The 20,768-nt window shown below is 43.9% G+C and overlaps 1 protein-coding gene across 1 annotated transcript in view; it reads left to right on the plus strand.

Annotated features, from left to right (window-relative positions):
- The first annotated feature begins 2,178 nt into the window (after positions 1 to 2,178).
- Positions 2,179 to 20,768, plus strand: part of UBTD2 (ubiquitin domain containing 2) — a 61,635-nt gene continuing 43,045 nt past the window's right edge. Inside the window, exon 1 of the mRNA XM_069772862.1 lies at positions 2,179 to 2,288. Within this exon, the coding sequence (XP_069628963.1) occupies positions 2,219 to 2,288 (70 nt within the window). The 5' untranslated portion in view covers positions 2,179 to 2,218. The remainder of the gene's footprint in view (positions 2,289 to 20,768) is intronic.

The raw sequence follows: 20,768 nt of genomic DNA on the forward strand, positions 1-20,768 counted from the left end.
GAACATCCTGATACATGGGGTCAGGCAGTCAATATTGACTTTGGCCCATCCTGTGTGTTTATATACACGCAAATACATATATCTGTATTATATACAGTATGTGTGTGAGAACAACAAGGTATCTAATTAAAGAGTTTCATACCAAATATGCAGAATAACAAGTGTCAATGTGTTGTTGCAAAGCTCCACAAGCAGACCGCTGTCTGAGTGTGGACATACTTTCCCACGCCAGCTCGCAGTCCTGCAGCCACCCCATTAGGGAACAGAGTCACATTGTATTTAACCCCCTTCAGACTCACTGATGGGCATTTTTGGGATCTCACTGGGCAGGATGATATCCAGAGATAGAAGCCCTCCCAGTACGCATCCCGCGAGCATCACTGCAACCCATGCCTTCTCTGCAGAATTACCATACTCCGATGATGATATACCCACATCAACACCTACGCTCATGAAAATTTGCAAGCATCCTTAACTTTCGTCTGTATTCCTACAATTCTGAACAAATTATGTTCAATCCAAAATAAAAAAAAAATATACCCGGCATACCTTTGATTATACCTGTGTATGTTCAGGCAAACCCCCATGTGGCCCTCAGATACAACCTGAGAAGAAAACTAGAACAACTGAGCTTTATGTGTTTCCTTTATCTGGTTTAAACTTCTGCACAGGCAAGGAATTTTTGCTTTTCTTGTAATTAGTGTGCATGTATTGAGACTCTAAGAATCTTTCCTTTGGTTTTCTTACCAGTCCTGACCTTCCTATTTGGACCCATACAGCAGACCAGCTCTACATCTTTTTGTTCTCGGATGATAAAGGGCTCGGCATTTTGCACTCAGCTTATCTCATACATTTGGGATTTTAATTATCGACACAAGTGCCTTCCCAAAGGCTGGTTGGTCTTTCGGTATGAAGATTATGTAGGAAAACTAATGGTGGAAAAATGGGTTTGTCCATCTGTTCCTTTCACTGTGGTGACTACGAGCTCTACAAACAGCTATGCTATTTTAGTTCTAAAAAATACATTTGCAATGTCTTCTTTAGGGAGGTAAAATATGCTCAGCTTTTGTTTTCTGCTATTTTGTGTATCAGAACATTATGCTGCCATGTACAGCAGAGCGTGCGGGGAACCCAGAGCACAGTCTGTTACCATGCTTTATTTTTTGCACTGTCTGCTTCCATTTTTCAATGTTCTGACTTACTGCTGGTTGTTTCAAAGAGCTACAGTGCATCTGATAGCGTATGAACCATAACTGCCCGAATCCGCGGCGAAATTGCTACCGAAATAATATAACCCCTCCAGGCGTGAAGCGCACAAAAGTCAAACTTTTCTTCTTGGGATGGAAGTCTGGTGCGGATTGACCAAGAGGTACTGATTTTGCTTAGTTTTCTTTTAATTTAAACTGGCAGTCTGTTAACACAGAGGTGGTTGGATGATTGGTGGGATACAGATTTATCTCCGAGCGCGCGTGTACCGTCTTTTCGTGTGCAGACATAAATAACATAGGAAAGCACGGGAAAGCCCCGGACCGCACAGTAAGAAAAAAAAATAACTCGCATCTCGCCACCTAAGGCCCCGGCGACCCAGCCGGCCCGGCCGGGCGGGCCCTGCTCGCCCGACCCCTGCGCCCTCCGAGCCTGGAAGCCGCCCGGGGCCGCGCCGCAGCGCTGCCCGCAGCCGGGGGCGGTCGGCCCCGCACGCCCCGGAGAAAGCCCGCGGCTCTCGCCCTCCTCCCCCGGCCGCGCTGCGCCCCGGCCCGCGGCCCGGCTCGACCCCCGCGGCGGGGCCGATGGCGGCGCCGCGGGGCCGCCCGCCAACTTCCACCGGGGCTTCGCCCTGCCCGCGGGGCCGCCGCCCCTGAGGGGGGGGGCTCGGGGCGGCCTCAGGCTCGGCGGCGCCGGGCCGCGGCCAGGCCCATCCCGGCCTAAGGGGCGGCCGTGGCGCCCGGCCAGGCCAGGCGAGGCGGGGGGCCGACCGGGCCGCGGCGGGCCGGGGCCGGGGCCGGGGCCGCGGCCGCGGCCGGGGCGAGCCCGGGGCCGGGGCGGGCCGGAGGCGGAGCCGGGCGGCGGGAGGAGGCCGCGCCTCGGGGGCGGTGTTGCAGAGCGAGGAGGCGGCTCCGGAGCCAACGCGCCTGCCCGGCCGGCGGCGGAGCTCGGCTACAGGGGGAGGGGGGTGGGGGGGCGGCTCGGCGGCGGGTCTGCGGGCCGGGCGGGCCCCATGGGCGGGTGTGTGGGCTCCCACCACGACTCCTCGGGCAGCCTCAACGAGAACTCGGACGGCACCGGAGGTGAGCGCCGGGTCCCGGGTGGGGTTGGGGTGGGATGGGGGGGGTGGGCGGCCGGGCCGCCCCCGGCGTCGCGGGGGGGTGAGGGGACGACACGGACCCCGGGTCGGGCGCTGCGGGCCGGGGCCTGCGGCGGGGGACGCGCCCGGGGCCGGCGCCGTGTGAGGGAGCCGCGCTGCCCTCGCCGGCCTGGGGGCGCCGCGCCCGGCTTCCCTCCCTCCACACACACACACACACACCCCCCGCGGCCGGCCCCGGCGCGGCCTCCCGGGCCGCAACTTTCCTGGGGCGGCGAGGGGTGTTGTGGGGGGGGTGTGCTGGGCTCCCCGGCCCGCTTACAGCGCCCGGGGGCTCGGCGGGGCGGCCGGGTGGGCGCAGCCCCGGCGGGCGGAGCCCCCCCCCCGCCCTCGGACGCGGCCCCGTGGCTGGGGGCTCGGCGGCGCGGCCCCTCCGCCGGGCCGGCGGGGCCCGGGGGCAGGCGGCTGGTGAAATAAAGACGGGCTGGGGAAAGGGCCTGCCTGGGGCTCCCAAACTTTGTTTTCCTTGGGCTCAGCTCCTTGTGGTGTGCGGAAAATAATTCTTCAGATAACTTAGATCCTGGCACTGCTGCGGGTTTGGGTTTTCGTTTTATTCTCTCCAAGAAAGATGGATGCTTTCTTCCAGCCTAAATCACCCGTGCTAAATAATCAATTTCCAGCGACTTCAGATGCTGGAGCAGCGCGTTCTCACTCATGTGCAAGCGCACACCTACTCGGCGAGCGTAGCTGATGTGGAAACGCTGCTGCAGCCTAAGCGGCCTTTACCCGTAACGTTTTTCTCTACCTAAATGTCTGAATGATTGCTTTTTCAACGTTCTTAGGTTTGTGGACCCCTGATGTTCTCCAGCTGAGCTGTACATGCTTTATAGTCTTTTAAAGTCAGCCTACCAACAGGACGCTTGGCTTATAAGTAGTCCTCACACATACAGGGTCCACAGATCTCAGGTTGAAAATTGCTGACCTAGGTCTGCATTTTCCCCTGTGCTTTACGGAATATTATTTGTCAGTCTGGTTTTATTTCGGATGCCCCAGCTGATAGATATTCTGTTGTATCAGTGACCTTGCTGTCATTCCATAATGTAAAAAAAAAAAAAAAAAAAAATGCAGCACTTAAAATTACATCTGAAGCAGCCACCTGCTGATTAATGCCAGATACATAGTTCACAGAAACACCAGAAAGTCCAGCTGCTAAGAACTGTGTAGGATTTAATCACATCGTTATCATTAAAGGGAATTTTATAGCTTTGTCTAGTGTGAGTCTTCCTTACTCTTCCCCTCTATTTAAAGAAAAGGGGGAAGAAGCAAGTTATCTAAAATGCATCTGTACTAAGCAGACTTATCAACCAGTAAAAAATGCAAGAGTGTCAGTGCAGAAGTGACCAGAGGATACTAAAAGTCACAAAAAAAGAATGGCAGGAATCATTACATACCCAAAAAATCGTGACTGAAAAATAGCATTAAAAGCTACGCTGACATTTTTTCAGAAACCTGCTTCAGTAGCTAGGTGATATGAGGTGAGATCATGTCACAGAAATAGCCTCAGTTTAATTTCCTCACTGTTATCTTGCCTGTGATGTCGAATGAATGAGGTGGGAGGAAAAAAACTATCAGAGTTTGGCTGATAATGTAAAATAGTCTTATTACACGCCCAGTAGCAGCACACGAGGTGGGCAGTCTCCATCCAAGTTATCTACAGATTGCTGTCCCGGATGGACTTACTGGGAGCATGTTCCTGCTTTGGCGTTCACGTGGCATGACACACTGCTGCTTTGGGGTTAAATAACCTATTGTGCTTGGTGCATTAGAACAGCAGCTGGGTTTTTCAAGATGTAAGAGATGCAAAATGCATGTCAGCTGGCTTGTGTTGATTCATGCTCTAAGGATAATGGTCCTTAAGGTTGTCTCGCTGAAGTGAGAAGTGATGAAATTTCAGTTGAATTATGGGCTGCTTAGGACTGTCTTAAACAATCAGCTACAGTGTGCAATAGCCTGTTTTGTAATGTTACATATCTGTTCCTGCCTCTCAATAAGAAAAAAAGGGGGTGTAGGTTAAGCTGAAAGAACCGCAAAATATCTTTTATAAATCTGACTCCTGAGATGTCAAAGTCCAGCCTGCAGGAATTCTTAGCTTTACAAATTCTGCAAACGTGCCCACGCCAAGTATGAAATCTGACTTGCTCTCTCAAGGGAGCTTATGTCTTGAGGCACCAGCAAGTGAACCAGCTGAAGCACAAGCGAACACAATTTGGAGACTAGAATTGTGCAGAAAGGCAACTTATTCCTGTTTTCCGTATAAGGCTCATTTCCTCCAGCTCCTAGGCTGTGACCTGCTCTGGTGTATTTGCTTTCAGATTGCTGTCAATAAGCAGGGCCAGATCATTTATAAGTCTCAGGAAGGTATTTTGGGACAGAAACATCTCAGCTCTAACCAGAGCGTTGCTAGTAATGGAGTGATTTTGGGGAGCCTTTGTCTTTTCCCCAGAAGGGAAGAGTTTCTTGGAGAGTTATGAGTGGCCAAGAGATTGATTAGGCAGTAATAGCAGTGCTTGATGCTGTGTAAAAGTAGGAGCTGGATCTCAAGTCTAATTCATACTGGTCTCAATCCATTACAGTGCTGTGGGGAGCTGGCAAAATCTTCCTCAGTTGAATCACTGGACTCGAGATTAGGATTTGCCACATGCCCATATTCTCCTCAGTCCTTTTGTCAATCACTGGCACTTCCCATTACTTCTCTGCTGCTCGGCAAAGCTGACAGCATGCCCTGACCGTGTGCGCTTCCTTTGTCTTTTACTGTTGGTATTTTTCAAGGTCAAGATGCTTGCATGTATCTGGAGAGTCGTTTCATATACTCAGGTGTGTCTCTGTGTGTAAGATTGAGTTAATAAAAAATACCAGCTCTCCTATGTATGTGTACCAGCTTATTGCATGTTTCTGTTCACATTGACCGAAGCAGGAGGAGTCTGTTCCTTAACAAGAATTAAACAGATGCTACTCTGCCCATCCTGCTGGAAATGAAATGGTCTTTGCAGATTGGTACCAGCTGTTTCATTATCACTGCTCTTTTTACCAAGTTTTCATTTTAACAGAATATTGTTTGTTGTATTTGGGGAAAAGTTCCTGCCTCGACAATTGGTGCGTTGTAGTCCTGCAAAGCGGTATTGTGGTGGGTGGGTGCCGTGGATGGTGAGATGGATTTATTGGTGACTCATTAAAGGAGATACAAGGAAGAATAAAACATGATCACTAGGTGGTTTATAGACACAGGGTTTCCCCCCCTCATCCCTTCAGCTCAACTGTCTCCCATCCGGCATTCCAAGCTTTCAGGAGCCGAGCACCACATCTGTTCTTGCTGTGCCTTGTCAAAGGTGACTGAGTTTCTGCAGGATGGTGAGACTGGGGGAGAAATAGCTGTTCTCTAGCCACTTACAGGTTATGTGACTTCTTCAGTTGTGTGGTCAGAAAAGCATTGGGTTTGCTGGAAAACTCTGTGCTTGTGCCTGTGTGTAAGGTTTAATAGTTCATCAGGTATGTACAGTTTAGCAAAACCAGGAGAACTTGCACTGCCAACTTACCATCCCCACAGGCAAGTCCTTTCTGGAGGGCTCTTCTTAAATTTCTTTTCTTTCTTTGGAGGGGAGCAGTGGGATGGAAAAGGAGAAACATGAACCCGTTCATTTTCTTCTGGCAAGCTCTTACCCCCGTTAGAAGTTGCATATTACTTTGTCTTACTTGGTAAAGTTCAGCGAGACAGTTATTTGTGTGGAATAACGAAAGGGCAGGAAATCCAGTGTCTAGAAGTATGGGCATGACAAGTCATTACAGATTAAGCCTTTTGGCTGCAGCTGTCTGATTGCTGCTGCGCTCTCCTTGACACGATGTTTGCCTGCCTGCTGGAGTTCTTATCGCCCTTCTTTGTTATAAAAGATGCTGATTCTGTTTGAAATTTGTCTTCTTTACTGCTGCCCCTATCACCCAGCAGTGATAATAGGGACAAGTGGAAATAGGGCTGCACATTTGACTGACACGCTAGAATAGGGATTACTAAAAACATAAATTCCTCCTGCAGTATTTGATGCAGTGCTAGCGCTTTGTTAACTTCTGCAAAGCCAAATATTGTGCTCAACCTTTGCTTTCGGTAACTGGACAACAGTTTCTTAAATATTTTCCTTAGCGTATTGTGCAGTGCTGCGTATCACATGTCTAATTTGAAGTTACAATAACTGCTTTCATGGTGCTTCTATGGAAGACTGACCAAGGGAATTTGCATATTAAGTAGTCAGATTTGTTGCTCACAATTGGACTAATACAGTAGGGCTATGCACGGCTTGCACGGGGCGGGGGGGTTAAACAAGCATCTTATGACTGAGCAGTTAATAGCATTTGGTGCCTACCCCTTGTATTGGAGCATACAAAGAATCTCCCACTTCCAGATTGCATTTTGGTTATTTTAGCTGTTGGTTGCAAGCTGTGATGGTGCATGCCTGCACGCAGCACCTTTCTGGGGTTTCATTGACATCTAAAGGAGGTAGATCTAGACTTCAGGTAGCTCTTGCTATTTTGTAATGCAACCCTGAAATACGGTGCTGGACATGTTTTTGCAAAAGTAATATTAAATCAGAGCTGGCATTAGCTGTTAGGTCTTACTGTGGCTTTTTTTTTTTTGGTGGAATAATAAGAAAAGCTTAGCATGGCTCTTACAACTTATTCTAAATCTCTCATGATCTCCACAAGAGTACGTGTGGTTTTTATCAGGGCTTTGAATAAAAGTAGCCTTTAATGACTTGGTTTCCTGAGGGCTGGGCACCCACAGCCTCCTTGAGATTATTAGGGTCTGTGGATCCTGTGCTGAGAACACCTGATAAGTTAGTCCCAAGTATTTTTCTACTGGAATATCACTTTGGTATGACACTTTTCATTTGTAAACTAATAGACTTTGTTTTCTTTCTCAGGTGATAATAAGTAACTCCTAGAAAATGAAATAAGGTGTTATTTTTACTGTTAATAAGGGCTGACGAACACAGCTGTTCAGTTTCCTTTTTGGCATTGTTCCTCCATGTAATTGTTTGTTTGGTTTCTAGATGAAGTGATTTGTTTTAATTTCTCTGTTTGGGATTTCAGTGTTGAAAGCAGCAACGTCCTCCTTCACTGAATATTAAATATGATAAATTGAACACCCATTGTGCTTTAGAGATTTTTGATAAATGGAAAATATTATTAGTTGCCTGTTTGAATAAACTCTAAAAAGCAGCGATCCACTCTTGTTGCAGCAGGTAATATGATAGCTATTATTTTTCATGTGAATGTTGAATAATATAATTCATGAGTCACAAATTATAGTTGAAGCCAGAAATAAAGATTTGCCTTATAGTTAAGTCTTGCCAATTCCTGCAAGTCTTCTTGCAGGTAAAAAGAAGGATGAAGTTGGCCACAGCTGATCTGGTTACCCAGCTCCTGAAAAAAAGAAAGAAAATAAATATCTGAAAAACTTCAGACCAGATGACCATGTTTGAGAAATGAATACGAGTGCTCCTTTGCTGTTTTATAAGCAAAAAAGGACTCTGATGCTTATAGGGTTTGATGTAAAAAGCGCTTTCACCCTGTCTTGCAGAGAAACGCTGTGCATAAAAGTCAGTTATGTTTTTAGGCAGTTGTTTCCAATTTGCTACCTCTGCTTCACTGCCTTAAAATTCAGACTCCTTTGATGCAAATACTTCAGGGTTTTGGTTTTTTTTCCTCTTAGTCCTTAATCCCCCCCCCCCCCCCAATTGCTTATGCCTGCTACAGGAAAGTACCATGTGCTGGCCAGTAGGTGCTTCATGATCCTCCAAATTCTTTCTTGCCAGGTTCAAAATGACTTTTTGAGCGTGGCTGGTGCAATATGTCCATCTTCCCCTGCAGAGAGGCCAGATCCCAGTGCGTCTGCAGCTGTGCAGCATGGCTTTCCCAAGTAATGCATGCTCTGAAAGAAAATGCAGGAAAGGCTTGGTTTTCCTTCCCATGGGGTGTTCCCTGAGAAGAGGCACAGCTGGGTGTACAGCTGCGAGCTTTCCTTTCCCAGAGCTGGTGCATCCCTGTCTCTGGAAGGGAAGAGTATTTCTATGGGGCAGTTCTGCCACCCAGCAGCCAGAATGAAGCAGGGAAGTCTGCGTGTGGCATCTCTTGGGCGCATAGTGCCTAATTGGCAGCTTAAAGGCAGGAGCCATTTGTTCACCTTCATCTTTCCTACATGCAGGTGCTTCGGCTGAAGTTTGTGGAGGTTTGTGGGTTTTATTTTTCTTCCACCTGGAAGCTCTGTAGGACTCTTCTTTCTTTTGCAAAAGTCATGATTTGAAATTGAGCCTTTCTAAATCTTCCTAATTCTAGTTTTAAAAGCTGCTCCATTTAGAGAGCTGTAGTCATCATGATTGTAGTAAAAATAGAGTAAGCAGGCGGATGAGGTGGTCCTCAGGGATGTCTTGCCAGTTTGGGATGCTGAATTTCAACACGTGGAAAGGTGCTGACCTTGGGTGGATGCCAGGGCGATGCAAGTGTTGCATGCGTACGGTGGGCTTTGAGAGGCATCTGCTTGCTTTGTTTACTGAAAACCTATGGGCTCTGTTTGCTCACAGCGATGCTAAGCCTTTGGCATTTGTATTGTGACTTGGCAGGGCTGGCGAATCTGCATGTCGGGAGCGAGCACGCAGGGCACATCAGATCCACTCGCTGGGGAAGCGCCTGTGCCATGGTTGCTGGCCCCACTGGTGGGGGGCTGGTGCCTGGCATTGCTCGGCATGGGAGGCTCAATTACCCGAAATCAGAAGGGAAAGGCTATGAAGTGACCTGTTCTGTGAAGCAGGTGGAGTACAAGGAAGAATAAAAAAGCTGAAGTCAGTAACCTGGTTTCTGGCTGTTGAATGAAACACTTGCACTCTTGAGGTTTTCAGTTACAGCTTAATCTGCTGCCTCTGTGTTGTCTGGCTGAAATCTAGGATTTGAAGAAAGAAGTGTTCCACTACTTAGGAAGCAAAAGAGTGCAGGTTTTGGTTTGGTGTGTGTTTGTTTGTTTGGGTTTTTTTGTTTGGTTGGTTTGGTTTCGGTTGTTTTTTTGTTTTGAAAAAAAAAAACAACAAACCAACCCAACCCTTTTTGCTCATATTGTGATTGTGTTTCCAGTGTGAAAAGTGCAAAATCTGATTCAGTGTTTCCTACTGAGTTACCAGTATCAGTCGAAGAGTGGCGCATCCAAAAGCAGCATCAGTGCTTGTTGCACTGTTTGTACAGTTCATGGAAAACACCTATAGCATAGTATGTAACTTGATATTTTACTGTCTTGAACTGTGTGCAGTAAAATATGCAGGACATGTAATGTGGTTTATTTAAGGTTCAGCTGGAACCTGAATTTTGCATTTGCTGCCTTCTGCTGAACCTGGGCTCATCTCGCAGCTATTAGCCAGGTAGTAGCTTTGTCTCCTGGCACGCTCAGATTAGGTTTGTGCAATGAGAGGTGGACAAAAGATGGGGCAGCGCAAACTGCGTAAAGGGTTTATGTTATGTTTCCCACCTTTGAAGTAAATTAAAAGCTATGTCTTAAATGCTGAATGGGGCTGGAATTTCTTAGGCTACCTTAAATATTTAAAATGACATGAGTAGCCTGTCATCCTGAGACTTCACAGTACTGAGAGATGGAGGGGCACTGCGGGTTCTGCAGGTAATAGGTGCATGACCAATTAATACATGCTATCAATTTGCAGGAGCTGTTCTATATCCAGTTGACCTATTAGGGCCTAATGTAAAGCATTTGAAAATTGTACTTCATAAAGTAGAAATACTGGTGAGGATAGGGATCCTTGCTGCTGTGCTTGCGTATTAGATCACTTTAACAGCCCCTCCCTTCATCCTTTTCTCAATGTCCTTTCCTCTTCCCATCTCCCCCCCTCCTTAGTGAACATGATTTAAAAGGAAAAATTCAAAGCCCTGCTTGAAAGCCATTTGTGGGAGGAGATGGGCACAGTTCTGAAGAAATGATTCTTCACTTCTGTAGAAACTCAGATGTGCTGAAGAATTTTTTTATATATATATAGATGTATATATATAAAAAGACATCCTTGTGCTGAAGATTAGGTAGCAGGGAGGGGGTTTGGGGAGTTCTGATCTATTGTGTGGTTTTCCCATGTTCTCAAACATGAAAGAAAAGGCACTTTACAAATGGTAGTGAAGAGTGCTTCAGTAGTTTTCAGTGAGAACAGGTGCTGCCCGGGGGAAAAAGATTAGAGACTAAAATGTGAAAATGTATCATACAATGCTGTAGATTGCATGTTATCTTTGCACATGTTTAATAAGGAAAGATTACCCATAAAACATATATATAGTCAATCTACCATTATTGACACTTTTCTATAAATAAATAAAATATTTTTCATAAAATGAAATTATAAACATTTTATAGTTCATAACAGCTTACAGTTTATAATAATTAATAATAAATGTAGCAACTATAAATAATTCTCTTAGTTCAGACAACATATTGTGTAGGAAGGCATTTTTTACCTTTTCCCAGTTTGAGAACACTCTTAGGGCCTGAGATGGCATTGGGAACAGAGTACAGTAGTTTGAGGTTGGAAGCTTGTTACCTTTGTATTTTTAAAATTCAGTCATGGAGCTCAATTTCTGCTCTCATGCTGTGATCAAGGGCACTCTGGATTCATGAGAAGGATCTCTCATGGCATTTACTTCGTCACTTTAGTGTTCCGTCACAGAACTATCATATCCTGTGATTTCTTGTCTGTATGGGTAAATACAGTCTTCTTGTAAAAGACTACCTTCAGAATAGCAGATAGTACCTGCAGCTGGCAAATGCCATTTTCTCCTGCCAATTTTTTTTGGCAACCTGCTGCTGCTTGAGCACCTGAGCCTACTGTAGAGCATCAGCAATCACAGGATAATGGCTGGCTGCTGAAAAGGTAAATGGTTTAAGTAAAAATTGCTAATTCACACGCTTCATATGTACTGCATAAAGTATTTCTTGGCAAAGATATAGGGAAATGTTGCATGCCATATATGCTGGACTTCTTAATGCCTTCAGAGTGTTTTCAGATGCATTTGTTTTAGCTTTGGTGCAAGTAAAAGCTGTGTACGTCAAAATAATTTCTTTAATGCGGGATGCTTAGCTTTCAGTTGGACTCTCACCTGACAAACACTTCTGAACCTCTCTTGCGTGAGTCATTGCATTGCATATATGTACCCCATGGGGGACAGGAAGGACCTGCTGTATGTGCAGGGCCATGCTGGAAGTTGGGGAGGGACACTCGATGTCTCTGAACATAGAAGCATGTTTTAGATGCTTTTTTTGGTGCAGGACCGTACTGCAGGTAAAAGTCTCGGTTCTACTAATTGCAGGCTCTGGTTGCTGCAAGCTTGTTAACACACGGACTGAAGCGAGGGTGAGAAGACACGGGCAATAAGCAGTTTGGAAGTGTTAATGGGAAGCAAAGCATAGCATATGTGTTAAATAGTTTGGAAACCATAAACGATATCTGAAGGTTGGACTAACAATTTCACTAACTCTTGCTGGATGTATTCGCAAGGAGGCTATATTTGGTGGCAGCAGTAGTTAAACATACGTTCAGATGAAGCTTAGCACTCGCAGTCCTTCACACCTCTAAGTAGCAGCATCCTTCGCTGTTCCCAGATTTGGTCTGGTTGCCTGTTCGGGATGTGATGCGAATGCCCTGCTTGGTGAGGGCGAGCAAATCTCTTCCTTTGCCTGTGCATTACGTACATTCAGTGCATGTAGTGAGCAAACCTGCTGAATGGGTGGTAGATTACAGGTCCCAACTGAGGGTTAGCACTTTGAGGGGCGAAGAAAGGGAAAGCTGTCAAATACCTATTTAAACTTTTTTTTTAAAGAGTTGGAACTCACTTGTGAATTGCATGTTGATGACTTGGCTCAGTAAAATACATAACGGACTGATTTTTTTGTTAAATTTTTTTTTGCTATGTGCCTACAGAAGTACATTAAAAGAACAAGGATTGCTATAAATACAAGCAATTATCAAATAAAAATATGTTCTGCAAAATGCTTATCAATATCGGATATTATACTAAGACAAGTTTAAATGCTAATTTGAGATAAGTTCTCTTACTCATTTGTGTGTTGGTTTTTCACATCCATAGATCTCTGTTGTATCTTCATCCAAATCTAAAACTAGTTCTGGTGCCAAAACAGCTTGAATTGCAACAGAAAACCACATGTGTATTGAAATCACATTGCTTGATTAAAGTCACATGCTTTAAATCAGTCACATATTGTATAGCCTCATGCCGATGTTACTTACAATGCAATGTCCCATCCCTGCCTTAACACAACCGAAACAAGCGCATTCGTTGTATGTATCCAGGACACTCCAGCTGCTGCACTGATATTACAGCACAAAAATAGCTCCAAAAATACTACAAGCTTGGTTTTTGGCTTTAACTGAAACTCCTTCAAAATGGAACAAGAGGGAATACACAATTTTAGTCTCCCCTCTGGGAGAAAAAAGGAGCAGCAGCAGCCGCATTGTCAGAACAAGCAAGCGTGGATATTGTGGTTTGGTATTGCAAGGCAATACCGGAATGAGTCCTTTAGGTGTAAAACAATCTAGTTCTTGAACCCTGGCTCATGGTAGAGACTTTATAAACCAGTGTGCTTTCTCTCAAAATGAGAAAAAACAATCCAGCATACAGAAAGATTATTTTCCTGTAAATGTCTAAAACGAGTTTAACTGTATTTGGGGTATCTTTTTTCTTCTAAATGGCATGAACCCTTGGAAAACATACCAGGCTCTTCTCAACTGTGACAGAGCTGGTTGGGCTACCACTGCCTTGGAGAGATCATGATGTAAACAATGCTGTGTGTCCAGATACAGGTTTCCAAAAGCTTTTCTACCTTTTGTTTCTTACAGAGAGAAACACTACCAAAATATTCTTTTTAGAGTTAAAGGAAAATTCCAGCATTTTGTGACCTTGTGTATCTCTCATGGATTCTGTCGTGCTGGTCTGTTCTTAAAATCATGTTTCTTTGTGGGAGATGCAGTTACAGCTGGAATTGTGCTATTTCTGAGTACAAGTTGTAGTCTGGATCTCTGTTGGGCTAGCTCATGAATACTGAATAAATTGAACCAAAGGAACAATACTGGCCCCAAAGAGTTTACAGTTTGATAACTGGCCCTTACATGTTTGCTGGAAGCAACTTCTGCATTTTCTGAACTGTCCTTACCCGGTTTTTTGGTCAAGTAAGCTTGACCAGAAGGGAATTCTTGACTCCTAACCCTACCGTCTTGCTGCTGGTTTTACCTTGCCTATTTAGCAGTAATTAATGCTCCGAGGTGCCCACGTTTTATAAGGTACCTCCTCACTTCTGCATTGATTGGCTTCATAGTCCTTCACCCACCAAAGTCCAGTAAGGTGTTAGTAGAGGTGAGTCTTGAGATGTGTGCGCTTTGTCTGCCTGGGAAGTTTCACGCCCTTTCTAGCAGAATGGCTGGTCTGTTGTGCACCTAATTCTCCTAAATACTATTCTTCTAGTAATTAGGTTTAAGTTGGGGAGGAGGAGGAGTCATGGCTTGTGATTAAATTACCACTCTAGCTTTTTAGGCAGCTTGAAAAGTGAAATACTCCATTGGTTTTTGGAGTCGGTGCCCAGCAGCATGGAAAACATGGCAACCCCATTTGAAAAAAGAGGAATTTGGGTTCTTTGTTTATCTTTAACATAGCGGGTGTCACTTAGTGCTGCCAGTGGAGATTTCTAATGGTTTCTGACACAAGTCAGTTATGTAGAGACTGCTTACTAAACCAACTGGGAGGAGAAATTTGGGGGTGTATTAGTTGGTGAACCCCAAATGTACCCATCCCATTGATGGGGTCTAGCGAACTGCTTCACCCTGGGGTAGTGATTACACATGCAGAATGGGTGGGCTCTTTAACACTTCCCATTCCCGGCCTTCTTCCATCCCAGGACATGATCAGTCATGATCAGTTCCCAGGGAGCAACTTTTTCTCAAGAATTTGTAGGTAAACACATTTAAAGCAGTGCTTACCACAGCTTCCTCAAAATACTGCATTGGAAAATAAACAAGTCTTTCTTTTGCATTCTATATAACTGTTCACTTATGGAATTCCCTTTTTTTCTGGCTTTATCCATCCCAAAGATGACAGGTGTTTTATCTTAGGAATGCAAGTGCAATGTTTTTACTCCAGTTGTGTTCTTTCTGATGATTACATTCAGGGAGAATGGTATGCTGCAGGACTATGGAAGAAACAACATTAGCATTTTATCTTATTGTGGTGGGAAACTTAGTACCAAGAGTTAATAATTTGCATTGAGCTCCACGTTAGTTAGGAAAATATTATAGATACTTGGGGGTGGGGGAGGAAGCATTTCCGTTCCTGCCAATGTCCTACTTTGTTAACATCTCTTGGCAGGCTACATCCAGAGAGATGCTGAGAGCGCTGCTATCTGATAATCAAGCCTGTTAAAAAAACCCGTATTTTATTTAGTAGTGACAATTCAGCTTAAAACAAGGTCGTGCAAAGTCCAAGATGGCAGTGCCAGCAAAGCCTTCGGTATTTCCTAGTTCAGTGCTGTGTCAAACAGAATATTCTGTCTTAGAAATTTTACCAGCTGATCTAATCTTGTCTTAAAACTCTTTCCAGGTTTGCCTACTCAAGTATGCTGTCGCTCTCTGATTGCTCTGCCTGCCAAATTTCCAAGCTGAATTCATCTTCCATTGATAAAGTGCACTTCTGGCTGTTCAGTGCAGTCACTTTTCCTTCTTTCACATGTCTCATTTCATTATTATAAATTAATATGAGGATTTTTTCCAGCTGAAGGAACTCTTGCCATGCAATTCAGATTTAGGTATCTGCACCATTTCTTCTCTTGTTCTTATTTTGAATCTTTTCAACTTTCACTTGTTTATGTTGAAGGTTAATAAATAAGGAACCTTTTTTCTCACAAAACAAGTATCAAGATATTTCAGTGCAGATTATTATGTATTACAGTCAATTTTGGTGCTAAATGATGAGTCCCTATGAATGAGCTCTGTTCAGCTGGGGGAGCTGGGGTGAATGCTGCTGAGATGTGAACAGTTTCTGGTGCATTTTTCTCATGCTCATCCTTAGCTTTTACACAGGTCAAAACATTAGGATTACACAGCTTTCTGTGGCCCGCCTGCCCCCCACTATGTGGCTAATATTACAGCCTGCTCTTTCAGTGGAAATAACAGTTGAGGCTGATTAACTGAGTAACAGGTACTTTATTGACCAGTCTTTAAATGTTCCTAGGACTAGCTTTTCCAAGCAGTGTGATTGCTGAAAATAGACATATTTTCAAAGGCTTTCTTGGAGTGGCGGTTTGGATTGAGAGCTTGGAACGGTTTGGATCAGCTCTTGCTCTTGCAGGTGTAGGTATCTAACAAATTGGAAGACACAAGCTCTTCTGTGATAGCCAAGGGGAAAACGCTGTGCTTCAGGGAGGGGAAATTATAGCTCTATCATTAAAATAGGGGTTGGTTCAGAATACTAGAGGTCAAACTTCCAGGTTTAGTATGAAGAGAACATGCAAAGAGGATTATTCTTCCTACTTGATTTTTTACAGCCCTCTCTAAGTAGTTGGTATTCATCCTGGACATACCCCAGCAAAGATTACTCTTCCCCCAGCAAAGGAGTCTCTTGTTTCTTACTGCCTTTCTGATTATTATTTTTAATAGCCTCTGTTGCTAGTAGTGCCTAAATATTGCTGTAATAGGAAGGGTCCTGAACACTGGCTGTAGTTCTATGAACCAAAGCTACTAGCTTGAAAAGTAAACAGGAGAGAAACTACTGTTGGAAGAAATCACTGCCTGGGGCCTGGCCTGAGCTGAACAGAGCTGCTCGGTCTGCTCAAGTCCCAGCCGTATGCTTTCCATTCCGAGTTTTGATACGGGCTTTTAAAAGCAGGGAAACCTAAATACTTTCTTTGTGTATTTATTCTATTTGCTGGGGGATCTGAATGGCTTTCTTTCATGTTTACAATTTGATTGCTACTGTGATGGAGTCTGAAACAGAGCCCCAGTTCTGCAGGGTCTGGGGTTTGAGGCACCCTCGATCAGAGCTGCAGAAGTAGCGCTTCATGGGCATGGTTTGCTCATTAAAGCACAGTAATTAGTACAGCGAGCTGGGTGAATCTGGAATGTACTTGCATCCAGCCATTTTTGTGATTTTTTTTTTTTCTTTCTTTTTTTTTTTTTTTTTTTTTTTTTTTTTTCTTTTAACTGCTATAGCCAGCAATCAGCATTTCGGGTTTGGTTTGGTTTTGGTTTTTTTTTCCTCTCAATGCTTTCAGAAGTCCCTGCACCTAAACAAAATAGTTATACCTGGACTGGAAAACCATTTGGTTTTCAAATGGCTGAAATAAGAATCTCTTTTTGCTAATGCGTTCTCACTCATTACCAGTCAACGTTCTCACCCTTAAATTTGAAGCTAGGCTTATTTTCCCTTCAAGGGGAGAAGGGGTGAGAAGAGGGTCTGTCTAATACTGGGCAATTCTGCCTTAACTCAGAACCAAAGACTTTTCCTACAGAAACTTAACTCTTAAGTCCAGAATCAACATACTTATTTTAATCTGCTATTACAGCACTCATGTCTTAAGTTATGTGAAAAAGTAGGAAAAGTACACGTATCCTGATGAACGATCCTACTTTTGGTTATGAGTAGATGATGGCACTGGAGAATGTTCCTTTGAGCATTAGGGCGAGTACCTTTTTAGAAAAGACAAGCGTAGCCCATGGTCAAGACCTACTTCAGCTATTACTGGATATGGAACAGCCGATATGGTTGCCAACATAATCATCGCACTGCCAGTTTTTAGCTTGCTCTGAGTTGTTGAGAATCAAATGCGTTTTCAATCAAATTACATTCCATAGTGATCCCTTCATTTGAAAGGAAGAGAAGTTACTTAAGGGATGTGCTGTTGTGTCTGTTGCAAACGCTGCCCTTCAGTACAGAACAAGCATCGCTCAATCCATTAATAGAGCTAAAGACTTTCGTGAGCAGGGACTTTTGAAAGAGATCAAATGAATTTGCTAAAGGTGGAAAGGCTCTGGCTACTTTAATCTATCTTCATTTGAGCAATTTAAACGAAGGGGGCCATTTCCCGTGCCTACTCCAAGGTCATTCCATCTCACGGAAAGTAGCAGGCCCCTGCAGAGGGAGGTTCACAGCAGAAGCTGACATCTACACTCAGCATTGCTCGGAGGAGGCTGCCTTGTTTATGCTTCTAATTCGGGCACCTTCGGTTAAATGCTTGAAGTTGGATTGCATCAACAATCCTTGACCATAGACTACAATAGGTCTATTTTTTTCCCTGAGTACATCCACAGGGGCTTAAAATGGCCTTGAAAGGATGTAGTTTTAAGGCTACTTTGTTCAAGTGCTCCCGTTTAACAGCAGAGTTTTATTTTTGCCTGGATATATGAGACATACAGATATATATACACAGGTTGCAACAAAGGCTTGCCTATTTTTCATTTTAGGTTAGGAAGATGGATGATAGCTTTTTAATTATCTAAGCAATGTACTAGTGTCCTTAGGTATTATTACTTGTCTCTAACTCAAGGATGAATATGGTTTTCTTAACAAAAGGTATACTTGAAAGGTAGGAGTTCCTTGTGGCTAGGAGGTTGGTATGTATAAAATAGCGGGACATGTGTGGTTTTCAAAAGGCAGTTTGCTCTTCTGAAGTTACCTGGGCATAGTAAATAGTATATAAAATATTGTAGATACGCTTTGTGCAATTTTAAAGAAATCCTGCTTGCAGATGGAAGTTAATAAAACTGAAGCATCACCTATTAGGAATAGTTTTAAAGGCTTTTTAATATCCAGCCTGTCCTGTAAACTATATCAGTATTAATCTGAAAAACACTGAGAAGTAACTAACTTGTAGAACATGCCCAACTTGTCCTTTGCTAAAAAAATCCCAAACAAACAAAAAACCACCCCAAACCCTTGAATGCAGAGTTTGTGTTTGCATCATCCTTGTATGCTACTGGTTCTTGCCATCTCACATTGTGCACAAGGAGTGCACAAAAGAGGAAATTCTCTGTGTTTACTATCAAAAGAAGGATTACTCAAAGGTAATTGTGCTAATTAATGATGTAATTATTAAACTATTGTTACTTATTAAATTATTTAATGCAACAGTGTAGAAAGTAAGTTCTTGGTCTGATTACAGAACAATAGTTAGCGGAATTTTTTTTTTAATTTTTTTTAAATTCTTGGATATGATTTGTTTCCCTTCCTTTGTAAGTATTGGAAAATAAATGCGAGCTTTGTTCAACCTGTGTGATGAACCCTCTGATTCTGCGTGACGCTTGTTCTCTCCCTAAAATGTTTTGCCTTGGAGATTGCAGTTGAAAACAAGTTTCAACTATGAAAACTCAACTCATGGTGTGTTTTAGCCTTTCTTCCAAGATCTGCATAATTAAATGTCCATGGAAACCAGAGGCAAGAGGATGGATGTCACCCTGTCGGTGTAGAATAGCAGTCTAGAGAAGAGATGTGGCACCTTGTGGCACGGGAAACGAACTGCATACACCGTGAGATACGGACAGGGTGGAATGTATGGATGGCTGGTGGGGAAATTATCCAACTTTGCTTTTACTCAGAAGAAGGTAGTCTTTATCCTTTTTCCATGCTCTCAAGTGATCATAATATGGAGCTTCTCTCTCTCTGAACTGCTCTCCTTTCAGGGTTTAGTTTTTGTTTTCCTTCTGTGTTTTGTAATCTCCAGCATCTTCAGCTGGAGAACAGAGCTGTCAGTCAATTGCTATAACCTGCTCCTGGGTCCCCATAGCTCCTGTAAGTAGCTGTTTTCATGTTATCACTTAATGCAGTCACTTAAGCAGATTCCAGTGTCTGCTTTAGATTCTGTGGCTCTTTTACACATTGTTTTAAGGCAAATTCCTATCCTTCACATGGTGTGAAAATCAAATGTAGGGTTGGACGCACCAGAGTTTTTGGCAGGAGTTAATTTTTGAGCAGATAGTTCCAAATTCATTTTCAGTTGTTGTTTACCGTATGTTCTAACCTGGTGGGGATGTTGGGAGCAGTAGACTTTCTCAGTATCCCAAGACATCTGCTGATTGCTCCATATCACTCTTGTCTGAGAAATCCAAGTGCTGCACCTTAGAGCCATTGATGCTGCTTGGCCTTTACACCCATTTGTAGACCTTCCAGCTGCTGAGCTTTCTCCATTCGTGGGTGCTGGAGTTTCTTGGAGAATGATTGTCCAGAAGAACAGATAGGAGTTTAGTTTCAAAATTGCTTATTTAAACATCTAACTTGCATCATCATTTTTCCTTAGCTGTTTTTTTCCCCACTTGTTTTAGATGACATGCTGTTGAACTCAAGACTGGAGTTTGCTTAGACTGTGAGCATGTGTACTTCCATGAATAAATTTTCAAGCTTATTAACTGGATTGGATCCAGAAAGTATTGACTATAGAAGAGAAGTAAATGAATGTTTTTGGTTTTCACTGGGGTGTTAAGCCACCAGTCTATCAGACTTCTGCCCTGCAGAAGTTCAGTGTGCACAGTCAAATGTATGAACATTAAAATGGACCTAGTTCTTTTGGTACCTCGCTGTTTGGGAGCACCTGGAGGCTCACTGATGTGATCACTTAGCTTCTGTGGTCATACTGATTTGTTACTGTTGCGATGAATTGCTTTTTACTGATGGGAAACAAGCAACAGTAGGGGAGGAGGATGAGTCCTGCTAGTTAAAATATTGTAGCATGTAGAAGCCTTCTCTGTGGATGAAGAGCCTTTTGTGCTAAGGGCAGCTGAAATGCGGGGGGGGGGGGAGGGGTTGGTTTGGGGGTTTTTGTTGTTGTTGTTTTTAATCAACCTGCCACAGAAACAAAGTCTTACCCTTGCAAGGCCTTGGGTATTTTTATGCTATGGCTGTAAACTTGCCAGGAAGGACAAATATTCCAAAAAGATGGGCTCAGTGGTAGATGGAAAACCAGGTCCACATTCTGGGGAAGTCTTGAGTGATGCCATAGTGTCATGACTTGTGCTGCATGAACATCAACAAGCGGGGTACTTGATTTTCTGCTCCTAAATCAATGGTGTGCTGGTGCTGTGTATGGCAGGACTGACTTGACAGCTGTTAAAGAAGATGTTACCACCTACTGTTAAGAGCTGGTTGAGAGATGACTTTGCAGAAACAAGCTTGACAACTGAGGAGCATCAAGAATGCATTATCCTACTGTTACACACCTGTCCGCAGGTGCTTAGCATGGCTGTGTGCCCGCAGGTCTGCCTTGTTCAGCTTGCACTGGCAGATGCATGACTTGGAAATTACTGGGGTATAGTCCCTGGGAAAATGAATGGTAGGTTTTAGTTAGACACTAAGATAAAACTCTTCCTAAATGGGAACCAAATTAAAA

This window comes from Haliaeetus albicilla, chromosome 27, assembly GCF_947461875.1.
Source record: "Haliaeetus albicilla chromosome 27, bHalAlb1.1, whole genome shotgun sequence".
Lineage (NCBI taxonomy): Eukaryota > Metazoa > Chordata > Aves > Accipitriformes > Accipitridae > Haliaeetus > Haliaeetus albicilla.